The sequence below is a fragment of the Siphateles boraxobius genome, unplaced genomic scaffold, assembly GCF_051911475.1.
Source record: "Siphateles boraxobius isolate OS27281-9 unplaced genomic scaffold, OSU_SipBor_1 8, whole genome shotgun sequence".
NCBI classification, from domain to species: domain Eukaryota; kingdom Metazoa; phylum Chordata; class Actinopteri; order Cypriniformes; family Leuciscidae; genus Siphateles; species Siphateles boraxobius.
Window position 1 is genome coordinate 38,858,048 of NW_027509208.1, and position 11,953 is coordinate 38,870,000.

The 11,953-nt window shown below is 37.0% G+C and overlaps 1 protein-coding gene across 4 annotated transcripts in view; it reads right to left on the minus strand.

Annotated features, from left to right (window-relative positions):
- dtnba (dystrobrevin, beta a) overlaps nucleotides 1–11,953 on the minus strand; it is a 34,417-nt gene that overhangs the window by 19,583 nt on the left and 2,881 nt on the right. For all 4 annotated transcript variants that reach the window (XM_077220652.1, XM_077220655.1, XM_077220654.1 and 1 more), the window contains exons 2-7: nucleotides 5,632–5,674; nucleotides 3,173–3,240; nucleotides 2,992–3,072; nucleotides 2,004–2,217; nucleotides 1,823–1,908; nucleotides 376–530 (exon numbers count right to left, since the gene is read on the minus strand). In XM_077220652.1, the coding sequence (XP_077076767.1) occupies nucleotides 376–530; nucleotides 1,823–1,908; nucleotides 2,004–2,217; nucleotides 2,992–3,072; nucleotides 3,173–3,239 (603 nt within the window). In that variant the 5' untranslated portion in view covers nucleotide 3,240; nucleotides 5,632–5,674. The remainder of the gene's footprint in view (nucleotides 1–375; nucleotides 531–1,822; nucleotides 1,909–2,003; nucleotides 2,218–2,991; nucleotides 3,073–3,172; nucleotides 3,241–5,631; nucleotides 5,675–11,953) is intronic.

Consider the following 11,953-nt stretch of genomic DNA (forward strand, 5'->3'; position numbering starts at 1 on the left):
AGCTATATTCTAAAAAAAATTATATTTGAATATATTTTAAAATGCAATCTATTCCTGTGATGCAAAGCTGAATTTTCAGCATCATTACTCCAGTCTTCAGTTACACGATTCTTCAGAAATCATTCTAATATGCTGAAACATTTTTATTATCAATATTGAAAACAGTTGTGCTGCTTCATATTATTGTGGAAGCCATAAGACATTTTTTCAGAGTTCTCTGATAATATAAAAAAAAAAATTTTTTTAAATAGAAATATTTTGTAACATTATAAAGGTCTTTACTGTAACTTTTGTTCAATTTAATGAATCCTGAATAAATCAAAGTATTAATTTCTTTAAAATCAAAATCATAAGAAATGTGTGTAAAATTGTTACTTGTTGAGGAAAACAGGATCTGGCAAAGTGATCCTTGTAGCCGAAGGACGGCCCCTCATACACGGCATTGGGCAGCTTCAGCGCTTCCTGGAGGAAGTGGTCGAACTTGGCCATCATCATCGCACCATGAGAATCTGATATCTGAGAGAAAATATCTAACACACACAAACACACTCGTTATTTCGGTCACAGAACGTTCAAAAGTATTGTCATGCATATGTCTGTCCACTAGTGGGCGGCACTGCTGAAATCTCACAGCTAAGCCACTATTATCCAAAAGCTGTATTTCCATCCAAAGTTTCTAATTTAACTTGTGCGCAAAATTAAAATACTGCATAAAACATCGTTTCAATAGCATGTGTTCCTGGGAAATTGGTGCAAAATATCTGTGATAAAAATGAAAGTTGCTGCATTCAGGGAATCAACTGTGGCTCATTTTTCCTACATTGAAAATGCCTCGCGTCTCAGAGCGTGCGGACGACACAAAATCTACGCTGTCATGTTATCTTGTGTTCGTATGGAAAACGCAATCGTGTGAAATGGTTCTGGGAGGTCATATTATACTAGGGCTGCCCCCGACTAAAGATTTTCCAAGTCGATTATTAGTCATTTATTTAAGCAATTAGCTGATCAGTCAGATTTTCCCCCTCCAATCTCAGACACATTATGAGGAAGGAACATGGGTTTGTCCATGTTGTTGGGAAGAAGTGAGCTCCTGGTCTTGCTAAGATCTTTAAGAAGATGCACTCCAGTGGCATAGACGTGGAAGTGAAGTTAAACTTGTCGTGCATTAAGCAAATATGCGCCTAATATTAGCGCACATTTATCCAGGTTAATGTTAGAGCGAGCGGCCATGTAAAGTGGCTATTTTTAGGCTTCTACTTGCATGTTTTAAATAAGTAATGTTTGAGGTCATTCTTTATCCTCTCGTAATGCTACCACACTTTACCAGAAATATTACTGCATGGATCTGTCACTGCACAACTTTTACAATTCCTGTGGAGTTTTTTCTGCGACTAACTCAACCAAGCCTCTTTTTCTCAACTAACGTTTAGTCGACTATTATGAGTCAGCCCTACATTACACCCAACCATTTTGATGACAGACTTTAGCTCAGGCATTTCAGAATGATCAAACCAGCATCTGAGATGCAGTGCGATGAAATGGCTCATCTTGTTAGTCCAGTTATCCAATCACATCGTCAATTGAAGCAAAGTTATGTGAGATTTATGCTGCGCATCAAGGGATTTATTCAGTAAATGTGTTTTCATCGTAGTTTATGCACGTCTTCTTATCTGATCGAAAAAATTACCCATCTCAATGAAGTATTTTTATGCACATTTTTAGAATTTATTCATTTCTTGTCTTTTCCATCCAGGGTTCTTTTATGCATTATCCCAGAATAAAAAATAGGTATAGGGACATAGCTACTGATGCATGAACTTACACCGAAGTTTATCAACCAGTTTCCCTCCACACAGCACCGAGAGCATCACTTTGACGGAAAACACTGTTAGCCTTCCCTGAGCATCACTGCAAAACAAACAGTTACACCGTCAAAAAAGCTTCCACAAAGACCTGAATACACACACACACACACACACACACACACACACACACACACTCACCTGTCGTGTGCCGCCACTATGAAGTTGAGCAGCAGGCTGGTGTTGTGCTGGACGTTGATCTGGTGTGTGGTGGGCAGTCGTTTGTTTAGCTGCTGGTAGATGCAGGTGCTGATGGTCTCCAGCCGAGCCACACTGATCTCAGTACAGATGTCCAGCGTGTTCAGACCGTTATCACGGAACGCCTCGATCATGTTCCACACATCCACCAGATGCACTGAGAGAGAAAATACATGAAATGTGTCAGGAAAAAATCTTACTATGTCAGTCCAAATTACTCTAAATATAATAAAAATTAAACAAGTGGCATGAGAAACTCACTTTTAAACTTGAGATTGTGATCATGTCATTTTTAACATGCACTACTGTTCAAAAGTTTGGGGTTGGTAAGATTTCTTTTTATGTTTTTGAAAGAAAGCTGCTCACCAAGGTTGCATTTATTTGCTCAAAAATACAATAAAAAACAGTAATATTGTGAAATATTAATACTATTTAAAAGAAATGTTTTCTATTCAGATGTACTTTAAAATGTAATTTATTCCTGTGATCAAAGCTGAATTTTCAGCATCATTACTCCAGTCTTCAGTGTCACATGATCCTTCAGAAATTATTCTAATATGCTGATTTGCTGCTAAAGAAACATTTCTGATAATTATTAATGTTGAAAACAGCAGTGCTGCACAATAAGTTTGAGGAAAAAAGATTTTTTTATGAATATTTATGAAAATCCCTTGTTACATTATAAATGTCTTTACAGGTCTTTCAATAGAATTACTAACTAAAAGTATTAATTTATTTTAAAAACAATAAAATCTTACTGACCCCAAATTTTTGAACAGTAGTGTATTTCTAGCTTATCTTGTTACATGTTTCATACTTTTCACACCAAGTAGTTTTTGTTCATGCTGAGCTTATTTTTGAACTTGCAGACAACACTGAAAATGCATCTTTTGCATTATTAGTCGGTAGTGTTTTAAAGTGAAATACTCACAGTTGCATTTCTTCTGAATGAATCTGAGCTTGCAGGCGGTGCGGTACGTGGACAGCCGGATGGTGTCATAATTCTGCGTCTCTGAAGAATCAAAGTCACACAACAGTCACTTCATATTCAAATGCACCAGTGGACGAACACTAACAGTGGGGTCAAAGGTCACGTGGAGGGCTAAACTCACTCATGTCTGTGAAGAGCTGATTCCTATCGGCCATGACATTCCCCTTCCTTCCCGCCTCCTCTATCATCCTAGAGAGACACACGGAGAAATGAAATATAGACAGGCGATTATTCCATTATTTCACACACGTTCAAATATCTGTCGCATCACGGCCCTGATCAAATTTTAAGTGGATTTTTGCATGTGTAATCGTAAATATTGTAGTTTTTAATGTAAACAGGAGATAAAACGTTTCGGCTCTTTTTTATATTTCTGAATTCTCTCAAATAAAAGTGGTTTGGTAATGGCACCTAATCATTTTACATCTCAGATCATGATGTAAAAATCTACAAAATTATTACAATTATCTGATCTTAATCAAACTATAACCAAATATAAAAATTTTGGAAAAAGAATATTCACTTATTCACTTTACTTTTTTCCAAAATGTTCATTGTCATAATTATCGACAATGAACATATAAAAATGTTATAAAAACAAACTTAAAATGCACAATTGCACATAAATGTGAAATTAAAAAAGAATATGTATATATTTACATATGTTTCAATATTTATCTGATTTTAACATTTGCATGAATTTAACGTTTATTCTATATTTTAATTACTTGAAATAAACTAGAAAAAGAAATCCCGCACACTATACCAACTTGCAAAACTTATCGAAATGTAACGTTTTAGCAACGTTTTTGTCCCATGACCTTCATCAAATGCCTGATGTTTATTGCATTTTTTTCATCCTACTGTATGTACCCATCAAGTACAGTTGTGACAGAAGTTTCATTTTTAAATTAACTATTCCTTTAACAACTGGGAAGAAACTTTTCTTAGGAAGAGTTAAATTCTTACCAAGCAAGTAGCAACCACTCGATACATCCAAAACCCCTCAACAATGACTTTATTGTGACATTCACTGACTGAAAATCAACTTAATTTCCCAAACAGTTGCATCTTAATAAAGAACAGAACCAAATCTCTCTGACTGAAAAGCACTGAAGCATGTGTACACACACATTCCTGCAGGGATTTGCTGGTCTCCGGTGAGACTTACCCATAATCCCCTGGGACACAGAGGCACAAACACTGACAACAGCTAAGTAAAACAAAACTCAACTATAACTGTCATCCAAACACTTGGTAAGATTTAATTATTTCATTCATTCACCGTCTTCTTCAACCGGATGACACTGTCGTTTTGTCTTTATTGCCTTAAAATCCTTTTATTTGAACTATTTTAGGTGTTTCTGCACCAACACACACACTTGAGTGGGAATTATTTCTCAAACAGTCGAATCCAGACGTGCAGCACCTCTCTGCTAAAACATTCCAGTGTCCTGAACTCACATTAACACTCATCACACAGACACGCTAAAAATCATTAACACACACCAGCTCCAAACACACACAAACACACTGAAACTTCCATTTACGGTTTAATGTTTTAATCACAATGATCTTTAATTAAGCATTAAGGTATGAAAGACCGTCACATTTCATATACAACAGTACAAAAGTTCGGGATCAGTATAAAAAATAAAGTTTTTTTTCCAGCAAGGATGCATTAAATTGATCAAAAGAGACACTAAAGACTTTTACAATGTAACAAACAAATATATATTTCTAATTAATGCTGTTCTTTCTACTCAAAGAATACTGAAAAAAATGTGCCATGGGTTTCCACAAAAATATGAAGCAGCACAACTGTTTCCAACATTGATAATAATAATAATAATAATAATAATAATTTCTTGAGCATCAAATCAGACACTTAAAGGGATAGTTCACCCAAAAATGAAAATTCTGTCAGTATTTACTCTCCCTCATGTTGTTCAACCCCGTAAGTATAGTTGAAATAAAGTCGTTATTTTTGTTTGTTTTTGCGCACAAAAAGTATTCTCGTCGCTTGATAAACTTAAGATTGAGCCACTGTAGTCACTTGGACTATTTTAACGATATCTTTAATAACTTTTCGAGGCCGGCAAGTTTCAATCCCTGAAGAAGCCTATGGAGGAGTGATCCAGCTCTCAGATTTCATCAAAAATATCTTAATTCGTGTTCCGAAGATGAACGAAGGTCTTACGGGGTTGAACAACATGAGGGAGAGTAAATACTGACAGAATTTTCATTCTTGGGTGAACTATCCCTTTAATACTGGAGTAATGATGCTGAAAATTCAGCTTTGACATTAGAAGATTAAACTGCATTTAAAAGGATATTCAAATAGAAAACTGTTGTTTTAAATTGTAATAGTATTTCACAATATTACTGTTTTTTCTGTATTTTTGATCAAATAATTTCAGCCTTAGTGAGCAGAAGAGATACATTTCAAACACACATCTTACTGACTCCAAACTTTTAAACTGTAGTGTGGGCATGAAACACTGAAATACAACTAGAATATGAATATGAATATAGAAAAAGAGATTTAAGAAGAAACAGAAGCTGTTAGTGTCAGCTTACCTGATCTCAGCTGCAGGTCAGACAGGTGAGAGCATCAAGAGGCCTGAAAACAGGAAGAAAGTGAGACGATTAGCACTGATCATTCGTCCTGTGATCTTTTTTTTTTTGACCGTCACACTAATGTTCACTCACGTCGCTCTTAATGAACAATCTGCTCCTGTGACTGAGGCGCCGCACAAGTTCATGAGCAATCAGCATTTCATGACATTTCTTGATGTGAAACATATTTGTCAGTCATTCATAAATGAAACAATACAATTTCTGTAGTAGTACTACTAATAAACTGAATGGTTTTAAATAAAATAAGTAATAATTTTTATATTTTTCATCATTAAATCCAAATTGTTTAAATCTTATACATTTTAACTATTAGAATATTGTTTGCTCTGCTAGACATACAGGTCCTTCTCAAAAAATTAGCATATTGTGATAAAGTTCATTATTTTCCATAATGTAATGATAAAAATTAAACTTTCATATATTTTGGATTCATTGCACACCAACTGAAATATTTCAGGTCTTTTATTGTTTTAATACTGATGATTTTGGCATACAGCTCATGAAAACCCAAAATTCCTACTCAAAAAATTTGCATATCATGAAAAGGGTCTCTAAACGAGCTATTAACCAATCATCTGAATCAACTAATTAACTCTAAACACCTGCAAAAGATTCCTGAGGCTTTTAAAAACTCCCAGCCTGTTTCATTACTCAAAACCGCAATCATGGGTAAGACTGCCGACCTGACTGCTGTCCAGAAGGCCATCATTGACACCCTCAAGCAAGAGGGTAAGACACAGAAAGAAATTTCTGAACAAATAGGCTGTTCCCAGAGTGCTGTATCAAGGCACCTCAGTGGGAAGTCTGTGTGAAGGAAAAAGTGTGGCAAAAAACGCTGCACAACGAGAAGAGGTGACCGGACCCTGAGGAAGATTGTGGAGAAGGACCGATTCCAGACCTTGGGGGACCTGCGGAAGCAGTGGACTGAGTCTGGAGTAGAAACATCCAGAGCCACCGTGCACAGGCGTGTGCAGGAAATGGGCTACAGGTGCCGCATTCCCCAGGTCAAGCCACTTTTGAACCAGAAACAGCGGCAGAAGCGCCTGACCTGGGCTACAGAGAAGCAGCACTGGACTGTTGCTCAGTGGTCCAAAGTACTTTTTTCGGATGAAAGCTAATTTTGCATGTCATTCGGAAATCAAGGTGCCAGAGTCTGGAGGAAGACTGGGGAGAAGGAAATGCCAAAATGCCTGAAGTCCAGTGTCAAGTACCCACAGTCAGTGATGGTCTGGGGTGCCATGTCAGCTGCTGGTGTTGGTCCACTGTGTTTTATCAAGGGCAGGGTCAATGTAGCCAGCTATCAGGAGATTTTGGAGCACTTCATGCTTCCATCTGCTGAAAAGCTTTATGGAGATGAAGATTTCATTTTTCAGCACGACCTGGCACCTGCTCACAGTGCCAAAACCACTGGTAAATGGTTTACTGACCATGGTTTTACTGTGCTCAATTGGCCTGCCAACTCTCCTGACCTGAACCCCATAGAGAATCTGTGGGATATTGTGAAGAGAAAGTTGAGAGACGCAAGGCCCAACACTCTGGATGAGCTTAAAGCCATTATCGAAGCATCCTGGGCCTCCATAACACCTCAGCAGTGCCACAGGCTGATGGCCTCCATGCCACGCCGCATTGAAGCAGTCATTTCTGCAAAAGGATTCCCAACCAAGTATTGAGTGCATAACTGAACATAATTATTTGAAGGTTGACTTTTTTTGTATTAAAAACACTTCTTTTATTGGTCGGATGAAATATGCTAATTTTTTGAGTAGGAATTTTGGGTTTTCATGAGCTGTATGCCAAAATCATCAGTATTAAAACAATAAAAGACCTGAAATATTTCAGTTGGTGTGCAATGAATCTAAAATATATGAAAGTTTAATTTTTATCATTACATTATGGAAAATAATGAACTTTATCAAAATATGCTAATTTTTTTAAAAGGACCTGTATTTTAACCATTCATACTTTTTACTCAATGAATACAATTTTCACATTCAACAGATTTCTGCTGATTCTAAGCAAGTTGAATACATACAACAATAAAATATGATTTAAATAAAATAAAATGCAAATCCTTAATAATAAACTATGCTATGATTTAATGACTGGCAAATAAACATTGAGTGTAATACTTTGTTAAAACTGTATAGCCTAATCCAAATGGGTGGAAATCTATATGTGATTCAAATAAATCTTAAGTAGTCAAGTATTCTGACAAAATATAAATCTGCATAAGCACCATAAATCGCGATTATATTTCACTACTGTAGTAGTTCACAGCATAGAGACTATAGTGCACTCACAACAGAGTGAATCTAATGCTTTATGATTAATGATGCAAATACCTTGTTTTCAGTCGAATATGATTTGATCTGTGTTTACATTCACAACTTTAACATTCATCTGCTAATTTACATTTATGCATTTGGCAGATGCCTTTATCTAAAGTAACTTTTAGATGTACATTTGATCAATTCATGGATGCAGTGGGAATCAAACCCATGACCCTGGTGTTGCTTGCTAAAGTGGCCAAAATGACAATCTAGTCATGAATACACAAACAGATTATAGTTCTGCACATAGAGGGTTGAGGTGAAGAAAAACACATAATGGAAGCTGATGTAGTATAACAGAAACAGACTGGTTCAAAACACACTCCATTTGTCTAATGTATTTTTAATACTGTATCATGATCAACACACCAGTATTAAACAGCTGCTGCAGTTCGCAATTAACTCAAACACACAGTCTCTGTATAACCACAACCCCAAACACCCTCAAAGTGGAAGTAGAAGAGCAGTCACACACAGATGGGCGGCAGTGAGTTTACTATTCCTGTCAGCCACCCAAACTCATGACCTTTCACTCAAACACCATAAGTGGAAAACTATTATGTAAAGGCACCATATGAGGAGTGTCTATGTGTGTGTGTGTGTGTGTGTGTGTGTGTGGGGGGGGGGGGGGGGGGGGGTCGGGGGTCAGGCAAATTTTAGCCTCTGCTGATGCAGTTCATTCTCGATCCTCCATTCATACCTGCCGTCAAACCCAGAGTTCAGCCACTCAGTAATAATGTCAGACACCGCGGCCTCTCGAAGACTTAAGCAGAACAGAATGTTGTTGCTATACTCACACCGACTAATACTGCCAGATATTAATATTTCAGCCAGATATTATTGGTTCACTGCTGTAAGCAATGATGAAACAGCGGCTACCAGAGCTCAGCTCATCATACAAGCAGCCAACATTTTTATTTTTTCAAAAATTATTCATTTTTGGAACATTTATCCTTACTCGTATAGGAATTATATATATCACACACACACACACACACACATATATATATACATACATACATACATACATAAACACACACACATATATATATATATATATATATATATATATACATACACACATATAAATATACATATATATATATTAGTTAAATTTCTTTTAAATATATTTTAAATCGTTTTATAAATTATATATCATTATACACACATATATATACATACACACATATAAATATACATATATATATATATATATATATATATATATATATTAGTTATATTTCTTTTAAATATATTTTAAATCATTTTATAAATTATATAATATTAAATTAATTATAATTATGTAATATCAAATTTCTTTACAATATTTAAAATGTAATAAATACAAATAAATAATTATATACAGTATACACACACACACACACACATACACACACACACAGAATATGTGCATATTTATATATATATATATTTCAAAAAGCAATAAAATGTTTACTATTTGCAATTGTAAGGATCAAGACTGTATAATAATGTGACATCAATTCATCACAGAACATCAAATGCTTCAGTTAGCAATAAAAACAGATAAAATGGTCAACAAACCGTTGGATTGCACGACTATAAGCACTGGCCCATTTTTGTCAACCAGCCTGAAACTTGGATATTGTCATGTTTGTTTGCAGAAGACTATGGGGTTTCATAGTCCTGCCAGAGTAACTGTGTGTGGGGTAATAATTAAACAATAATTAAATAATTAAACAAACAGTTACTAACAAAATGTCTGAGTTACTGAACTCTCTACAGTAACAGACTGTGTGTTATGGAAACATTTACCACAGTAACATTTGCTTTGACGACCACAACTGACAGCTCCATCTGCCTGTGTGTGCACACACACCATCCGTGCTTAAAGTGCTGCATGTATATTTAGCATCTAATAAGTGTCTTTATTAATCATCTGAAGATATTTCCTTTGAGTTGATGGCAGAGCTTGTGTTGTTTTCTTCCAGTGCCAGCTCATATCAGTTTCTCTGACGTGACGTGGAGCGAATGATTGAATGTCTCCTTTGGGGAGATCAACAAAAGCTTTCCGAAGGTTCCCGCGGACAGCCGCCCTGATCTTCCTTTCAGACTTTCCAGAGTCTGAGCTGAATGAGAGAAAGACTGATGGAGAACAATGTCTTTGTGCACAAAAACAAGATCAAACTCAGTCGCTGGGGTTGAGACGTCACATCCATTCAGAAAAGCAGTGACGGAGAACAGGAAAGATTCTGTGTGCGTGTTTGCATTTCACAGGACTGGCATGAGCTCTATTTGCATTTCGTACAGAGACAAATAAGGATAAAAGCCCAAAAGTTAAACACACAAAAGAAGCAGGTAACTAACTAATGAAACCTGTCAAGAACACATCCGGATCATATTTCACCTTAAAATCAAAAGATAGAAACAAGAAGTTGCATGTCGAAGGAAATTTTTTTTAGGAGCATTAAGACGTTTTGAGAATTAAGCACATATTCCCCCACACCCGATTCACATGACAATAAAATATGCATTTCTATAAATATTTATATATTCCAAGATTGTTCAAAAAATAAAGGAAGTACAACATCCGGAATCATTTCAATAATGGCATATGAGGGTAATGAAAGAAAATGCCACAGTGGCAAAAATATCTTAAAGAGGACCTGTTATGAACTTCCTTTAGTGCTTAATGTTGCCGTTTGAGCTAGGGCTGTCGCGATAACCGCAATATCGCAGTACCGCGCTACTGACAGGCCAACCACAGAGGAATGCAAGTAACCGCAGCAACCACGAACCGCGTTTTCTTTTTTCAAAAGGCCACCCTTCGTAGTTCGTACCATGTGTATTGAATGTTAAATAAGTTAAAAATGATAACAAGACTGTTTATCATGGTGATTTGTACAGAGGATTCGTGGATTTGGACCTAAGCCTAAACAGACAGAGTGACTACGTTTACATGCAGCCAAATTTCGGGTTATGGTCGGGTTAAGGTCACTATTCGGGTTTCTGAAACATTAGGGATAACCCGTTTACATGCGTGAGCAGAGAGAGTTACTCCTGTATACATGGAATTGCAATATCCCGATGTAAACGCGACGCGCGGTTAGCGTCTGGACGTACGGACAACCTTAAGACGCAATATGCGTCATTTCCGATTCTTCTTCCTGTATCCAAAGACAACAACAACAGCAGCACGCGGATAATGAATAGTTCGGGGCAGATAGCGATCGCCTTTGTTTGCGCTTTGGTGCTGGTAACGTTACTGACCTCGCTCCAAAAGTATGCTGTGCTGCGTCTCGCCATGTTTACTTCCGGTATACTGCACGCGGGGTTTGGTTTCTCTACTCAAAAGACCAAGATTCCTTGCGAATAGAACATGCGCAGAACACACATCAATATGGGGATATGCCGATGCGCGTTTACATGACCAAAAATTCGGGTTAGAAAAGGGGTACCCCAGGTATAATATCCCGGTTTTTAAAATCCGGGATATGAGCATATTCGGGTTTTTGCCGGTGTTTACATGGCCGTTCAAAACCGGGTTATTGCTAATATCCCGGTTTTGAACGGGTTATTGGCTGCATGTAAACGTAGTCAGTGAATGTGTTCGACTGAGCGCGTGCAATTACCTGTGTCTGTCTTTGAAGTCAAGGACATTCGTGAAAAGGTTGCCGTTTCCAAGGAAAGCGAAATATTTGTCGTAGGCTATCATCCTTTTAACGTGTAAGGGTATTTACCATGAATGGCGTCAGCGCTGGTCAGCATTACACAGCGCGAGGAAAGGCGTGGGGGGAAAGCAGCGAGTCACGCATGAATCAATGCCATTGGTCTCTATTAAGTGAAGCATTGCTTCAGCTTTGCCCAAAACAAGTGAAGCATTGCTGGCCAGCTGAGCCTTGAAAAGTGGAGGTCAAAGTTAAAAAATAATTAACACCTTGTTTCATTACATC